Source organism: Notothenia rossii (genome assembly GCF_949606895.1).
Source record: "Notothenia rossii genome assembly, chromosome: 7".
In the NCBI taxonomy this organism is placed as follows: domain Eukaryota; kingdom Metazoa; phylum Chordata; class Actinopteri; order Perciformes; family Nototheniidae; genus Notothenia; species Notothenia rossii.
This window is the reverse complement of record NC_136905.1, coordinates 71,871,755-71,884,689: the sequence shown is the minus strand read 5'-3', so window position 1 is coordinate 71,884,689 and position 12,935 is coordinate 71,871,755. Positions and strand designations below refer to the sequence as shown.

The 12,935-nt window shown below is 38.7% G+C and overlaps 2 protein-coding genes across 2 annotated transcripts; both read right to left on the bottom strand.

Annotated features, from left to right (window-relative positions):
- Positions 1-5,740: 5,740 nt before the first annotated feature.
- Positions 5,741-7,218, bottom strand: atp5if1b (ATP synthase inhibitory factor subunit 1b). The gene is made up of 3 exons (XM_079693835.1): positions 7,059-7,218; positions 6,348-6,460; positions 5,741-6,181 (listed from the first exon to the last, which is right to left on the bottom strand). The coding sequence occupies exons 1-3, from the start codon at positions 7,125-7,127 to the stop codon at positions 6,040-6,042; spliced, it is 324 nt and encodes a 107-aa protein (XP_079549961.1). The 5' UTR covers positions 7,128-7,218; the 3' UTR covers positions 5,741-6,039.
- Positions 7,219-7,973: 755 nt separating this feature from the next.
- Positions 7,974-12,755, bottom strand: zmpste24 (zinc metallopeptidase, STE24 homolog). Its single transcript, XM_079693260.1, has 9 exons — positions 12,317-12,755; positions 11,454-11,600; positions 10,936-11,139; positions 10,682-10,834; positions 10,344-10,485; positions 10,034-10,209; positions 9,780-9,884; positions 9,509-9,652; positions 7,974-9,399 (listed from the first exon to the last, which is right to left on the bottom strand). Exons 1-9 carry the CDS (start codon positions 12,422-12,424, stop codon positions 9,175-9,177), a joined length of 1,404 nt encoding a protein of 467 aa, XP_079549386.1. The 5' UTR covers positions 12,425-12,755; the 3' UTR covers positions 7,974-9,174.
- Positions 12,756-12,935: the final 180 nt, after the last annotated feature.

The window sequence follows — 12,935 nt, the reverse complement described above, 5'->3', positions numbered from 1 at the left end:
TTTGTTCCCAAAACACCAACCACACTCCACTCCCTCTCTGCCTCTAAGACTTTAGCCTTTAATTCAATCAATCAATCAATCAATCAATGTTTATTTATATAGCCCAATATCACAAATGTTACATTTGTCTCAGTGGACTTCACAGTTTGTACAGAATATCAGTATGACAATACGACACCCTCTGTCCTTAGACCCTCACATCGTACAAGGAAAAACTTCCAGAGAAAACCCACAGCTTAAAGGGAAAAATGGGAGAAACCTCAGGGAGAGCAACAGAGGAGGGATCCCTCTCCCAGGACGGACAGACGTGCAATAGATGCCGTGTGTAAATTGAAAAGATAATACATTTGCAACATAGGTAGTCCAAATACCATGATTTAATTGTTCTCTTTCCGCTTTATAGATGTCACAATGTAACAATATATGTTCTACATCTTCTTTTACTGCACAGTTCCCACACTTGTTACTGTCACTTTTCCCCATGATATACAGCGTACTATTCAAAGCCGTGTGATTTATTCTGAGTATAGCCATCATGATTTCCTCCCTTCTGTTTCTTTCTTTTTGAATATTAATTGTAATTGTATTTTGTACTTTGTGATAGTCCTTGCCTTTCTGGTGTTTCTCCCACCTTTTCTGCAGATCTCCATCCCTTTTTTCTTTATGACTGCTTTTCCTTCTCGTTTACCAAGTTGAACTGGTAATGTTATTTGCTTTTGTAGTGCACTTTTTGCTAATCTATCAGCACACTCGTTCCCTTTCACCCCCTCATGTGCAGGCACCCAGCAGAACTGCAGATCTTCTGTGCAGTCTTAACAGGCTATGATTCAGTTCTATGAGAATGTCTTCTCTAGTAGTTGTTGTTGATTGTCTGTATGCTTTGTAATGTGGACAATGAATCTGTACATATAACCACCCTATCTGGTCTGACCTCTTCAACCCTCTGCAATCCTATTATTACAGCAAGCATTTCTGCTGTATACACTGATAATTGATCAGACGCTCTTTTTAAAATAGATATTTTAAAGTCTGGGATGTATATGCCAACTCCAACACGCTCTTCCTTGTTCTTAGAGCCATCTGTATACATTTGTAGGTAATTGTAGTACTTTTCATTCAGATACATACTTGTTTTAATTCCCACTTCATTTATTTGCCACTCTTTTTTCCTTTCTAGAAATACTCATATCTATTTTAGCTTCTGGGAACAGCCATGGGGGAACACTGCCAAATGGGGTTGCTTTGGCAAACGGGATATTCTCCACTCCATATGTCCTCGTTCTTTCCTTACTCGTCCAGCCAAACCCACATCCCTGGAATTTTGCATATTCCCAGCAATCCTGTAATATTCTGTTTGAAATATTTTCTTCTCTACTTCCTTGTAGCCTGACCCAGTATGACAGAGCAAGTTGCTCTCTTCTGATCTCCAGAGGTGTCTCTCCTGCTTCTATCAGAACTGCATTAATAGGGGATGACTTTATTGCTCCAATACACAGCTGCAATGCTTTATATTGTATTCTATCAATTTTTAAAAGCGATGTTTTTGCTGCTTTGTGGACCTCATAATTGATCTGTAAATGTCTATTAATGCTTGTTTATCTGCGCCCCAGTTGCATCCAGCTACAGCTCGCAATAAATGTAATACTTTTTTGTATTTGTTTCCACTTGATTAATATGCATTTTCCATGTGTATTTGCTATCAAACCACAGTCCTAGGTATTTGAACTCATTCACCTTTGTCATTGGACGATCATATAGTGTTAGCTGTTGGCCATCAATCTTGCGTTTGTTTGTAAATACCATGTAACATGACTTGCTTTCTGACATTTTGAATCCCCAGTTATATGACCACCTGTCCACTTTTTTAATCGCTCTAGCTATATTCTCCATTACGTATTACGAAATCCGCTCTGAAAACTATTCAGCAGCCCTTTCTGTTCCAGTACATGTGAGAGCCTACGGACAATGATCTTTTCCATCCATTTACATAGGTTTGATGTAAGAGCTATTGGTCTGTAGTTACTAGGGTTAGCTGTATCTTTCCCTGGCTTATTGAATGGTAGCACGATTGCTGTTTTCCACACACTTGGCATATCTCCTTCTCTCCAGATCTTATTGAAAAGACTCAGCACCATTTTCATAGTTTCCATCGGTAACTTTTTAAACCTAGCATAACATAGTTGGTCTCGTCCTGGGGCTGTATATCCTGTACCTTGTGAGGCTATTTTGAGTTCTGACATTGTAAATTCCACATCCAGAGCTGACCTATTATCCTGTCTCTTCTCCTTCATTTTTTCATTCTCTGCTAGTAACTGCTCTTTTTGCTGCCTATGAATATCACTGAGATGCTCCCCACTATGTACTAGGAAGTGACGACGTTTTACTTCTTTCTCGTAGGAAGGTAAGCATGTACACAAATGTTGCATCGCTGCCGGTGTGTGGAGGGAGAAGTTATTTTCAACAACAAAAAAAATGTTTAGCATCTAATAGATGTATTCTTTACTATTTCCAATTATGTATTTATATTTATAGTGTTTGCAATTTTGTCAAAAGTGTCAGTAACACCTGGACCTTCAGTTGGAGCAAAGTGTTCTGCTCACTCATGTGTTGTTAACTTAATGAACCAACTTGCTATTTTCTATACATTTTTCAGTGATTTTTCCCTCAGATAAAACATATGTCTTTATTGAGAATCATCAATATTTGATTTTGTAATACCTTTCTCAGTCTATGAGTAATATTATCATAATTAAAATATTCTGATACATTTGTGTTTGAAAATCCAATGGATAACATAACAATTTACAACAATTGCCATCCAACTTTTAGTTCAGTAATAAATTACATTTCTAAGTAATCCGACCCAACCCTGGTTAAATGTCAAACTAAGTGTGCCATGCTGCTGTATGCTGCCTCTCATCACATTTAATTTCTAATATATTTTTACTTAAAATGGTTTTATATTGAATTGAAGGGATTCTATGTTATTGTGAAGCATGTCATGGGTATCTTGGTTCAAATATGAAAAGATAATGGACAGCTGAGTGGTAATATCATCCGATTTATTTGCTTTGAAAATACAGTGGATGTGACCTTGATGCTTCAAGGATTGCCAATTAAGGAACATGAGCAACCTGGCCCCTTCAGTGGCCCATATACATGTTACCAGAGCAAATTGATGCAAATCACATCTTCACAATATACATTTAAAACTTGCAGGGCTGGGTCAGAAACGACACAGTGCATTTTCGTAAATATGGCCAAGGTCTGTGATTGCATAGGCTACGTATATTTTACAATGATGCATGTCAAGTTAGTGACAAAATCATTTAGGTAATAGTTTAACTTTGACATATTAAGGATTTAATGGCTGAAACTAATGTCATCATATTGAAACCTTAATGATGTTAAATCTCTCATGACATCCAACTATAGGCCCATCAGTATCTTGCCCATGGTATCCAAGGTATTTGAAAAACTGATTGCCAAACAAATCATCAATCATCTCAACAACAGCTCCTTTCCACTGCATCCAATGCAATTTGGATTCAGGGCTAATCATTCAACAGAAACAGCGACATGCTTCTTAGTAGGGAAAGTTAAGGCCTCAATGGACAGGGGTGGGGTTGTGGGGGCCGTGTTCCTTGATTTACAGAAAGCTTTTGACACTATTAATCATAACATCGTATTTCAAAAAATGCCCAACTTTAAATGTTCTATAGAATTCACCAATCTTTTTAAATCGTATCTTTCATCCCGCTCCCAATGTGTTAAAATTGAGAACCATAAGTCTAGTGCGCTATGTCTGTCAACTGGAGTACCGCAGGGCTCTGTATTGTGCCAATTCCTGTTTAGCATGTACATCAATGATCTGCCTTCTGTGTGTGGACAATGTGATGTATTAATGTATGCTGATGATAGAGTTGTTTTTACTCATGGCAAAACCGCAGAAGAGGCTGCAACCAAGGTCACTGATGTCTTGGTGAATATTACATCCTGGTTTAACAACAATTGTTTGCAACCAAATATTTCAAAGACAGTGTGTATGTTCTTTTCCAAGGGCCACAGCATTATAACAGAACAAGATGTTTTATTTTCTGGAAGGAGACTACAAGTTGTCTCGGAGTATAAGTATTTAGGAGTACACATTGACACAAATCTCAGTTTCAAAACCCATATCAAAAAGGTCGGCAATAAAGTGAAGTTCAATCTGTCAAGCAGCTAAGCTACCTTCACTCAATGGTCCTCTCCCACATCAACTACTGTCTGATAAGCTGGTCTAATGCACACTATACAGCTCTAAAACCACTGGAATCACTATATAAACAAGCACTCAAAACACTAGACAAAAAGCCATTCCGGTATCATCATTGTCACATTGTTAAAAAGTACAATCTGTTCAGCTGGGAAAATCTTATAGTTTACAAAAATGTCTGCTTAGTTTATGTTACGTCCCAACTAGGGGAAGAGGAATGCAACACACACCAGTATGTAATTGGTAATAATGATACACGTTTATTTAAAACAGCTGTAAACAAAATGGCAGGCAAGCAGCCTGAAACAAACAAAAGGGCCAAAAGGGCACCGGTTGACAAATAACCAAACAAAAGGAGGACTCTAAGAAAGGAGTCCAAAGACATACAGGGAAAATAAATACTAATATACTAAATAAAGAACGAAACAAAACCTCACTCTAAAAGTGGTACAACTAACACAAAAAATCTATACAAAAACACAGCTAAACTAAAGGCAACCGTCACCAAATCCTAAACTACTCTAAACACTAACTAAGCTACTCTAAACACTAACTAAGCTACTCTACACTCTAACTAAGCTACTCTACACTCTAACTAAGCTACTCTAGACACTACTAATCACACAAGTTTTAACCCCAGAACAAAGAGCAAGTAGCGAGAGGCATCTGTCCACATACAGAGCCTCCAAAATGATGATTGTCCCCAAGCTTTGTAATAATCTCCAGCAGGTGTGCGCCGGCTGTGCGCTGCGATTGGAGTGCGTCGGGCCCGGTATGCTCCAATCGCAATCTTCAGGGGCGGACCAGGAGATGGCAGCCAATGCCGGGAAGGCAACCGCACAGCTCATTTACATAGAACACACACAGCTAAAAACACTCAGACGACCAGGAAGGCAGCAGCCGTAACAGTTTATAAGATCACTCGTGGGTTGGCTCCTCCTCCTCTGGCTGGCTTTATCAGCCTAAAGTCCACCTCAACCAGGGCTACTAGAGGTGTGATTAGGGGAGACTGCACCATCCCATTTAGGAAAAGTGCATTAAGTCAGGCTATCTTTTCATTCCACGCATCCAATCAATGGAATTCAATACCACAACCAATAAGAGAATCCTCATCCTACTACACATCCAAGCAGTGTTAAAAAGTGGCTCGTTAATAATCAACAGTGTCAGCACTGATGTGTGAGTATGAGTGCATATTGTGAATGTTTTATTTATTATCATGACTTGCTCTTATCTGTATTCAGTGATGTCGTCTATTTATAAGAATGTTGGTATAACAATGTCGTGGTATTTTAATTCTTGCTTTTAGGATGCCTATCACCATCTGGCAAAGGGACTATCGGTGAAAACTAGCCCTTTGGCTAATTCGAGTACTTTTAGATGTTTTTAATATGTGGATTAATGTACACTGTCCCTTGTTTTAAATAAATCAATTGAATATCTGTATATAACTTTTACAGCACTAAAAAGATAGAGGTGATTCAATTTGCCTTTACAATATGAATTTATTTATACATCACACAAGAAAATAGGTTGATGTACCCATTTAAAGCATTGGAGATTCTTAAGTTTCTCGAAAACATGTGTACAACTTGTGTCACAACATGCAATGGAAACAATAATCTTTTATTAAACAGTTTTAATAACTTCATGCATTTACAGTACAATCAAACACACATTCATGACTGGCCCGATGACAGTGCATGCAGCAATCTGAGTAAATAGTGAAGGTGTTTGGCTGTGTCGCTGAGAGAACTGGAACTTTTTTATTTGGTAGGTTACACTCAGTCGTCGTGCTTAAGCTTCCTGATCTTTCCCTTGTGGCGGTCAATCTCGCGCTGCATACGTTCAATCTCCTTTTTGTGGTGTTCAATTTCCTCCTGGTGATGCTGCTTCAACGCAGCCAGCTGTTCCTGCTCCTTACGCCTAATGTGCAGAGGGACAGATAACAGAACCGACACAGAGAAATAAGGACAGGAAGAGAAAATCATAAGAAAGAAAATGTTTGTAAAAGTTAAGGTCCATGATTTTTAAAGAAAGATGTAACACTCTCAGTCAACATGTGGTTGCTGTAAAATAAATAAAGGCATACTTGAAGTACATCTCCTCCTCAGCAGCCTGTTTCTTCCCCATGGATCCACCTGCCTCTCTGATGGACCCTCCAGCACCACCACCTTTTCCTGCACCTTTACCCAGCTCACCCAACTGAGGCAGGGCGGGGAAATGTTAGGTAAATACATTCAGAGACAAAAGAGAGCCTTGTTAGGTCTTTGCTCAATAGACAATATTTAAAGAAACAGTGTCTTCATATTTCACAATTTCAAGGGTAGTTATTAGTTGTCTGTGCTATGAAGGTAGATTCAGGCCACAATGACTGAATCTACAAGGTCAACAATTAGTTTGTTTCAGGAGTCAAACAGGACTCTTTGTTAGAAAGCTGATAATAGAGATAGGTAACTTGGAACAGACCAGAAACTGTTTGTGTAAAACGATGCAACCAAAACCACAGAGAAAAAACCCCAACCATGGAAGTGATGTATTTCCTGAATAAAGCAGGTAGCCAGGAAACTACTGTGTTCTTTCAAGCCAATATAACATAATGTGATTAAAATAAATCATTTGTAGTGAAGGTAATTGTTGTAAATCTGTCCCAGAAATTGATTTACTTGAAAATCCGACTGACCTACAATCATGCCACCAACAGTTATTTGTCCCGTTGTCAACAAACGTTCAGCTAATTAGGCTAATTCATCTATGATTCACACACAGCAACCAAGTGGTGTATTGCAAGGATGTATTTTACCTGGTCGGAGGACATTCTAAGTTGTGATGTGACAAAAGTCCTGATGTTGGGCCTCAAAAACCTCGCCATTTCTGTGTCTCACGTGTGAAAACAACACTGACAGTTTCCAGGAGAAGAGCTTGCCCTTGTCCTCAAAATACGCCACAGGAACACACCATTATTACTCAGACAGGGGTAACGACATCCTTCATCACGGTCAGGTTCGTCTAATGTAAAACCGAGGTAATAACAAATCATATTTTAACACACTCCGCTGCAACCAATTTTATTTTTGAATAAGGAGTAGTTAAATATAGTTTGAGGAAATGTGCCGTGTCTTTTTTTCCAAAGTGGTATGGTCCCGAGAGTGGGCACCGTGACAACGCACGTTTTTTACGTTTCTGGTGACATGCCAAAACTTCTGAATATCTTGTTTTATAAAATGTATTTTAAAGTATATAAAATATGTCCCTTTAATTAATCTATCAAGGATATCCCTTAGCTTTCAAGTGCTACTTTTCCCCCAACCTTTTGAATTTTTAATGCGCTTTTGTTCTCAAGTTTCAAATAAAGTTGTGGGAGAAAAAAACAAAACCCTTAACAGAAAATCTAAAATCCTTGGACATTAAACATCCTAAACATGTGTCGCAACAAATTTTACATATTTGAAAGCAACAGTGATTTCATCATTAATCATTCATTAAGATGTAAGTCCATGTTGATTTGTAAAGGAGTGTTAAGGAAGCCTCTAGAAATCATGCCATGTAGAAAAGTGGTATCTTTTTCAATAAAACTCATCATAGCAAATGAGTTAAAGTTTTCTCAGTTAGACTAAAATAAAGGATGAACTTTGATCTGTAAGGACTAGAAATACAAGCTAACATTTTGGTTTAATTTAAGCATCTACAAAATAAAAATAAAATCAACCATAAGAAATGCTTTGAAGGATTTTATTCAATGCAGCAAAGAAAGTACAGTTTCCTCACAGATCAATCCAAATACTGGCTCACACCCTTCCCCAGGTCCCCTATAAATACTTTGCTTGCCAGGCAGCTCTGAGCTCACTCGGTCCAAAAACCAAAAGAAGAAACTAAGAAACACCTAATCAACTTAAAATTTCAAACCACATTCAAAAAATTTCACAATTCATATCATTCGCCATTACTCGACTAATTAAAGTTACATATGTACAAGTGTGGTTGGAACCTTGTCGGCAAGCAAGTGCTTTAAAAAACAGAAAAACAAGATCCCCATTTATGTAAAAAAAATGAAAAGACTAAGCTTAATACAAATTATATTTTTCTGCACCGCTCCTGTTCATTATCTGAACATAACAGACATTAAGAGGCCCCCATATTTCTTCTGTGTGACAGTTTCTACTTAGTTTTCCTGGCAAAACTGAGAATTTGAGTTGATGATTCATTAATTATTTTACCCTTGGGCTTTACCGAGATATTTCTAAAGAAGCAACGGTTGCACTTGAGAGACACATTTCATTCTGGCCTGTGTATCTGCAAAAAGCCATGCCATGATTATGTATGTAGTTGCTAATTATGTGTTTCTTTCCTCTTTTTTTTTTTACATTCACAATAAATAAAACTTGGTATATTTTTAGGATCAACCACTTCATAAAGCTTAAAAATATACTCATTAGATTTTACAGTTAGATGTCATGTACACATCAAAACAAACACTTATTTCTGTAAATACATTTTCAGGTTTTGTCTTTATAAATGTTTAAAAGAATAATACAACTCTTCCGAAATGAAGTAATATAAAAAACTAAGGCTTAGGGTCAATCTGCAAAATGTGAAACCTGCTTTGACAACAGCTTTTGCTAAACACACATTGCCTGGATGTATTGCTCTCAACAAGTGAATATTTTGCCTATCTACCGAAAGAGCGAAAGTTCTTTTTTTAATGCTGGCTTGTGCTGATATGTTTTGGTTTTGTTTAAAAAAGGTTATAAAGGGCACAAAATTAAAAGTATGGCAAGAGAGGAAATAAGTAAAACAAGATAAAACAATATGGGGGATGGGGATAGGTAGAAAAGGACCAGGGTACATCACAGGCCCAGCAGCGGTCTGCGGAGGCCCTTTTGAGGAGGCGGCGAGCGCGCCCCGCCCTCCCAGCCCCGTCAGTCCTGCTTGACGCTGCCCAGCGCTCTGAGGCGCTCCAGGAGGGGAGGGTGGGAGTAGTGCCACATGGAGAACAACCAGTCAGCCACGGGGAAGCCCAGGTTGTCCTTGTTGAGCTTGATGAGGGCAGAGTAGAGCTCGGAGGCTTTGCCCATGCCGCGTGCAAAAGCATCAGCCTGGAACTCAAACCTGCGACTCAGGACCGTCAGACAGAAGGACAGGAGCTGCAACCACAACATATACAAACAACTGAATTTGTGACGAAATCTGAGGTCAAATACAAAAAAATAGATCAAAAACTGATGGAAACCCTATTTATCGAAGCACACCCACCTCATTGTACGGTGAGAAGATGAACTGGAAGATAATCATCAAGCCTATCAATGTGGGTTGGCTGACATTGAAGCCAAAAGCTACAAATAGCTCCTTACGTCCAATCAGAACAGCAAACAGGGAGAAGCACAGGAAGGAATTCATCTGGAAAAAAGAACAGACTCAGAAGATGTTAATTGCATATAAACTTACATTTGAATGTCTTTATTTGATTGTGAGTAATCAAGTTGTGGTTTTGTTTAAATGCAGACATTAGGAGAACATGTGTCACCTGACTGATGACGATATTCTTGACAGTGTGGCCAAGCTTCCAGTGGCCAAGCTCATGACCAAGGACGGCAAGGATCTCTGAGTTGTTGCATCCTTGTTTCTTGTTCTGAAATGTTAATTGTAAGAGAACATAAGACATTCAGGTCACAGGGTTCCCTACAACAGCCGGTTTGAACATTTCCTAGTAATGTAAAGAACCCTAGTTTTTAAAATAGCAATAGGACATTTTCTGAATGCAGTTTATGGCTTTGTAACCTTGGGCTTGGCTTTGGATTCGCTCGATGTGTCCTCTCCCTCTGCCTGCTCGGGCTGGGGCTCTCCGGACTTGTTGAGAGGTGAGTAGTCTTCCAGCAGTGTGTCAAACAGCACAATGCGTTTGTTCTTGAAGAACCCATAGAAGTAGGCGTTGCTGTGTGAAGAACGCTTAGAACCTGGAATTATGGAAAACATTCAAGACAATTTAAGACTGCCGTATCCTAAACCAAGCTGTAGAACCATTTAAAAATGATCTCTTCAACTTGACAAAAACATGCAATCTGGATGATGCCTCTTTGTATTACTTTACCTTCAACTACATAAACCTTGGTGAGGGGGAAGCTTATACTCTTGGCCATATCCTCAATGTCTGTCTTCAGCTCTCCTTCTGGCAAAGGTGTGAACTTGTCAAACAACGGAGCAATGTAGTCAGCATAGATCGTTACGAGTACCTGAGAACAAAAGAGAAGACGAGATGTATTGTTATAAACAACCAGCCAAAGCGTAACTACAGAGTGTTTTTGTGTTATTTTAGAGCTACTCCGTAATTGCCAAAAAAAACTACACATTCCTTTGAAACACGATTAATCCCTTTTCTAAGAAGTGCATTCTTTGTTTGTTTCAACACAAGGTGAATGCAGCACTGACCAGAGAAACAGCCAGGGTGAAGAGCCAGGCGTAGATGAAAAAGTAGTCTCCACCAATCTTGATGATGTACAGGAGCAGGGAGGTGACAGGGAGCAGGATACACTGGGTCACAATGAACTTCTTCACAGCATCCTTAAGGAAGAACCCAAACGTCTGAAAGGATGACAACAACATATGAAAAATCATCCTGGATGATAGAAACAGTTGTTATGCCAACAAAAAGCCAAACCCCTTTTTTTTCTAATTGAATGTACCTGCTGGTTAAAGCCATGCTTCTCCTCAATGACAAATGTGTTGTACACACTCCAGGGAAGTCCAGTAAAGGCACTGAATAGGGTGGCAAGCGTCAGAAACACAAGCGACTGGGTGATCTCGTACTCTGAACCAAATCCTACGCGAGCCGTCACAGAACCAGCGAGCTCCCACATTAATGGGATTCCACCCAGGAGCAGGATCAACTGAAAAGTTGGGTACATAAAGTTAGCCTTTTAAATATAAAATAACATACATATGACAATACATAATATTGGGTTTAAAATCATGTTAAACTCAATATTCATGGAAATAATCAATCACGCTTTAATATTATATTTTAAATCCGAGTTCTCTCTCTTATTCCATGTACATTTGAAGTGACAAAAGTATACAGACTTATGACACAGACTTGACACACAGGGCCCACTTCAAGACATCCTTAATAATAAGACTGATTGTGAAAGTACAGCTTTTTTTGCTGAGACATCTATTGCTTTTAATTTCCTGGTTGTCTTACCGTCCCTTCAGTCTCAGAATAGAGTCCAGACCAGAAGCTGAAGTTGCTTTTATCCAGCTGATAGAGACGAGACTTCTCAAATGTTTCCGAATCCATGATCTTCCCAAGTTCCTGTGGCACATGTGTGGTTGATCTGTATATGCTCCTCTGTGAAAGGGAAAGAGATCAGCACTGATGTTATACACAAGCCAATTTGTATTAGTAGCCTATGCTTCAATTTCAGACGAACATGGGTTTATATCCCTCTAATTCTTGCTATTGAAATATTTCTAAGTGCATTTATTTGGACTTATAAAACTACAATTATCCTGCTCCTCTGTTCTGTCATATACACACAGTTGTTAACATCCTTTTTTAAGGGGAAGTACACCCAACTCAGCAAAAAGCTCCGAAAATGCCATTTCATTCTCTCTTACCAAACTTGCCAAACAAAATACGCCAGAAACAGGAATCATAATATTTAGATATTTGTTTCTGCGTTTACTGTTTAAGAAATCATACATGTCTGCCTACCTCATGGTGACACTCTTCTGAATTATAACTAAACATTTTTTCCAAATACTTTGTAACATAGAAATGTAATCCAGTTGTCATAGTTTCACAAAGGTAAAATACATAAACGTGTGTACACACATGTGCAGGACCTTGCGTGAACATTACTGTTATATACATTCTGTCAAACTAAACTATTTTTAAATGAACTTGCATTAATCTTGAGTTTGCAAGAATATAAAACAATCACACATTTTACACTACACATGTATTTTTTCGTTCACTGCACTATTTGGTTTGGGGTCCTTTCCCCCTCGACAAACACATTTAGCTACAAAGGAGGAACTTTGACTGACACATGATTAATTTACCTGTCTGTAAGAAAGGTATGCCTCCCAGAGATACACCGTCCACGAAAATCCCAAAACAGCATAAAATATCAGCTTCTCCACCGGGAGGTCAAATATACTTTCAACCATCTTTGCAGTGTTTTAGTTCTGTGTTGTTGGAGCAGGACTGGCTAGCTCTCAGGCTAACGCTAAGGTTACCGTTTCCTAGCCTGACGGGTAGTTTTAGCTTAGCAGCTACTTAGCTTTCACTCTTCACACAAACACACACAACTATTTGAGGTTAACTAAAGGGAACACGGTTCCCACGTTAAATCGACAAATACCGACTGACTGTGCATCCAGTTTCCATTCCTAAATAAAGGCTTTTACATCTAATATCTTTCCATTCATGCGAGATGTGAGGTGTGGCAACACATTCTATCCCTGTGGAAACAAGGACTACTATACGTTTGGTTCCGCTGCTGATTTGTTGCAGTTGTGAGGAACTCAATAAAACACGTCTTAAAACTATCCTGAGAAAGCTTTTATCTTATTAATGCTGGCCTTTTCAGTAACTCAACTGTGATTATTAAAGGGTTCAGCAATATGTGAAACTACTTTCTAATTCGTTTGTATGTATATGATATTATAATCCATTGAT

Excerpts from the sequence above, each read along its gene's own strand:
- atp5if1b (XM_079693835.1), bottom strand. The coding sequence starts at position 7,127 with ATGGCGAGGTTTTTGAGGCCCAACATCAGGACTTTTGTCACATCACAA. Across the intron at positions 6,461-7,058 it reads TTAGAATGTCCTCCGACCAG|TTGGGTGAGCTGGGTAAAGG; the intron begins GTAAAATACATC and ends GCCCTGCCTCAG. Across the intron at positions 6,182-6,347 it reads GAGGAGGAGATGTACTTCAA|GCGTAAGGAGCAGGAACAGC; the intron begins GTATGCCTTTAT and ends TCTGCACATTAG.
- zmpste24 (XM_079693260.1), bottom strand. The coding sequence starts at position 12,424 with ATGGTTGAAAGTATATTTGACCTCCCGGTGGAGAAGCTGATATTTTAT. Across the intron at positions 11,601-12,316 it reads CATACCTTTCTTACAGACAG|AGGAGCATATACAGATCAAC; the intron begins GTAAATTAATCA and ends TCCCTTTCACAG. Across the intron at positions 10,486-10,681 it reads TCACCCTGGCTGTTTCTCTG|GTACTCGTAACGATCTATGC; the intron begins GTCAGTGCTGCA and ends TTTTGTTCTCAG.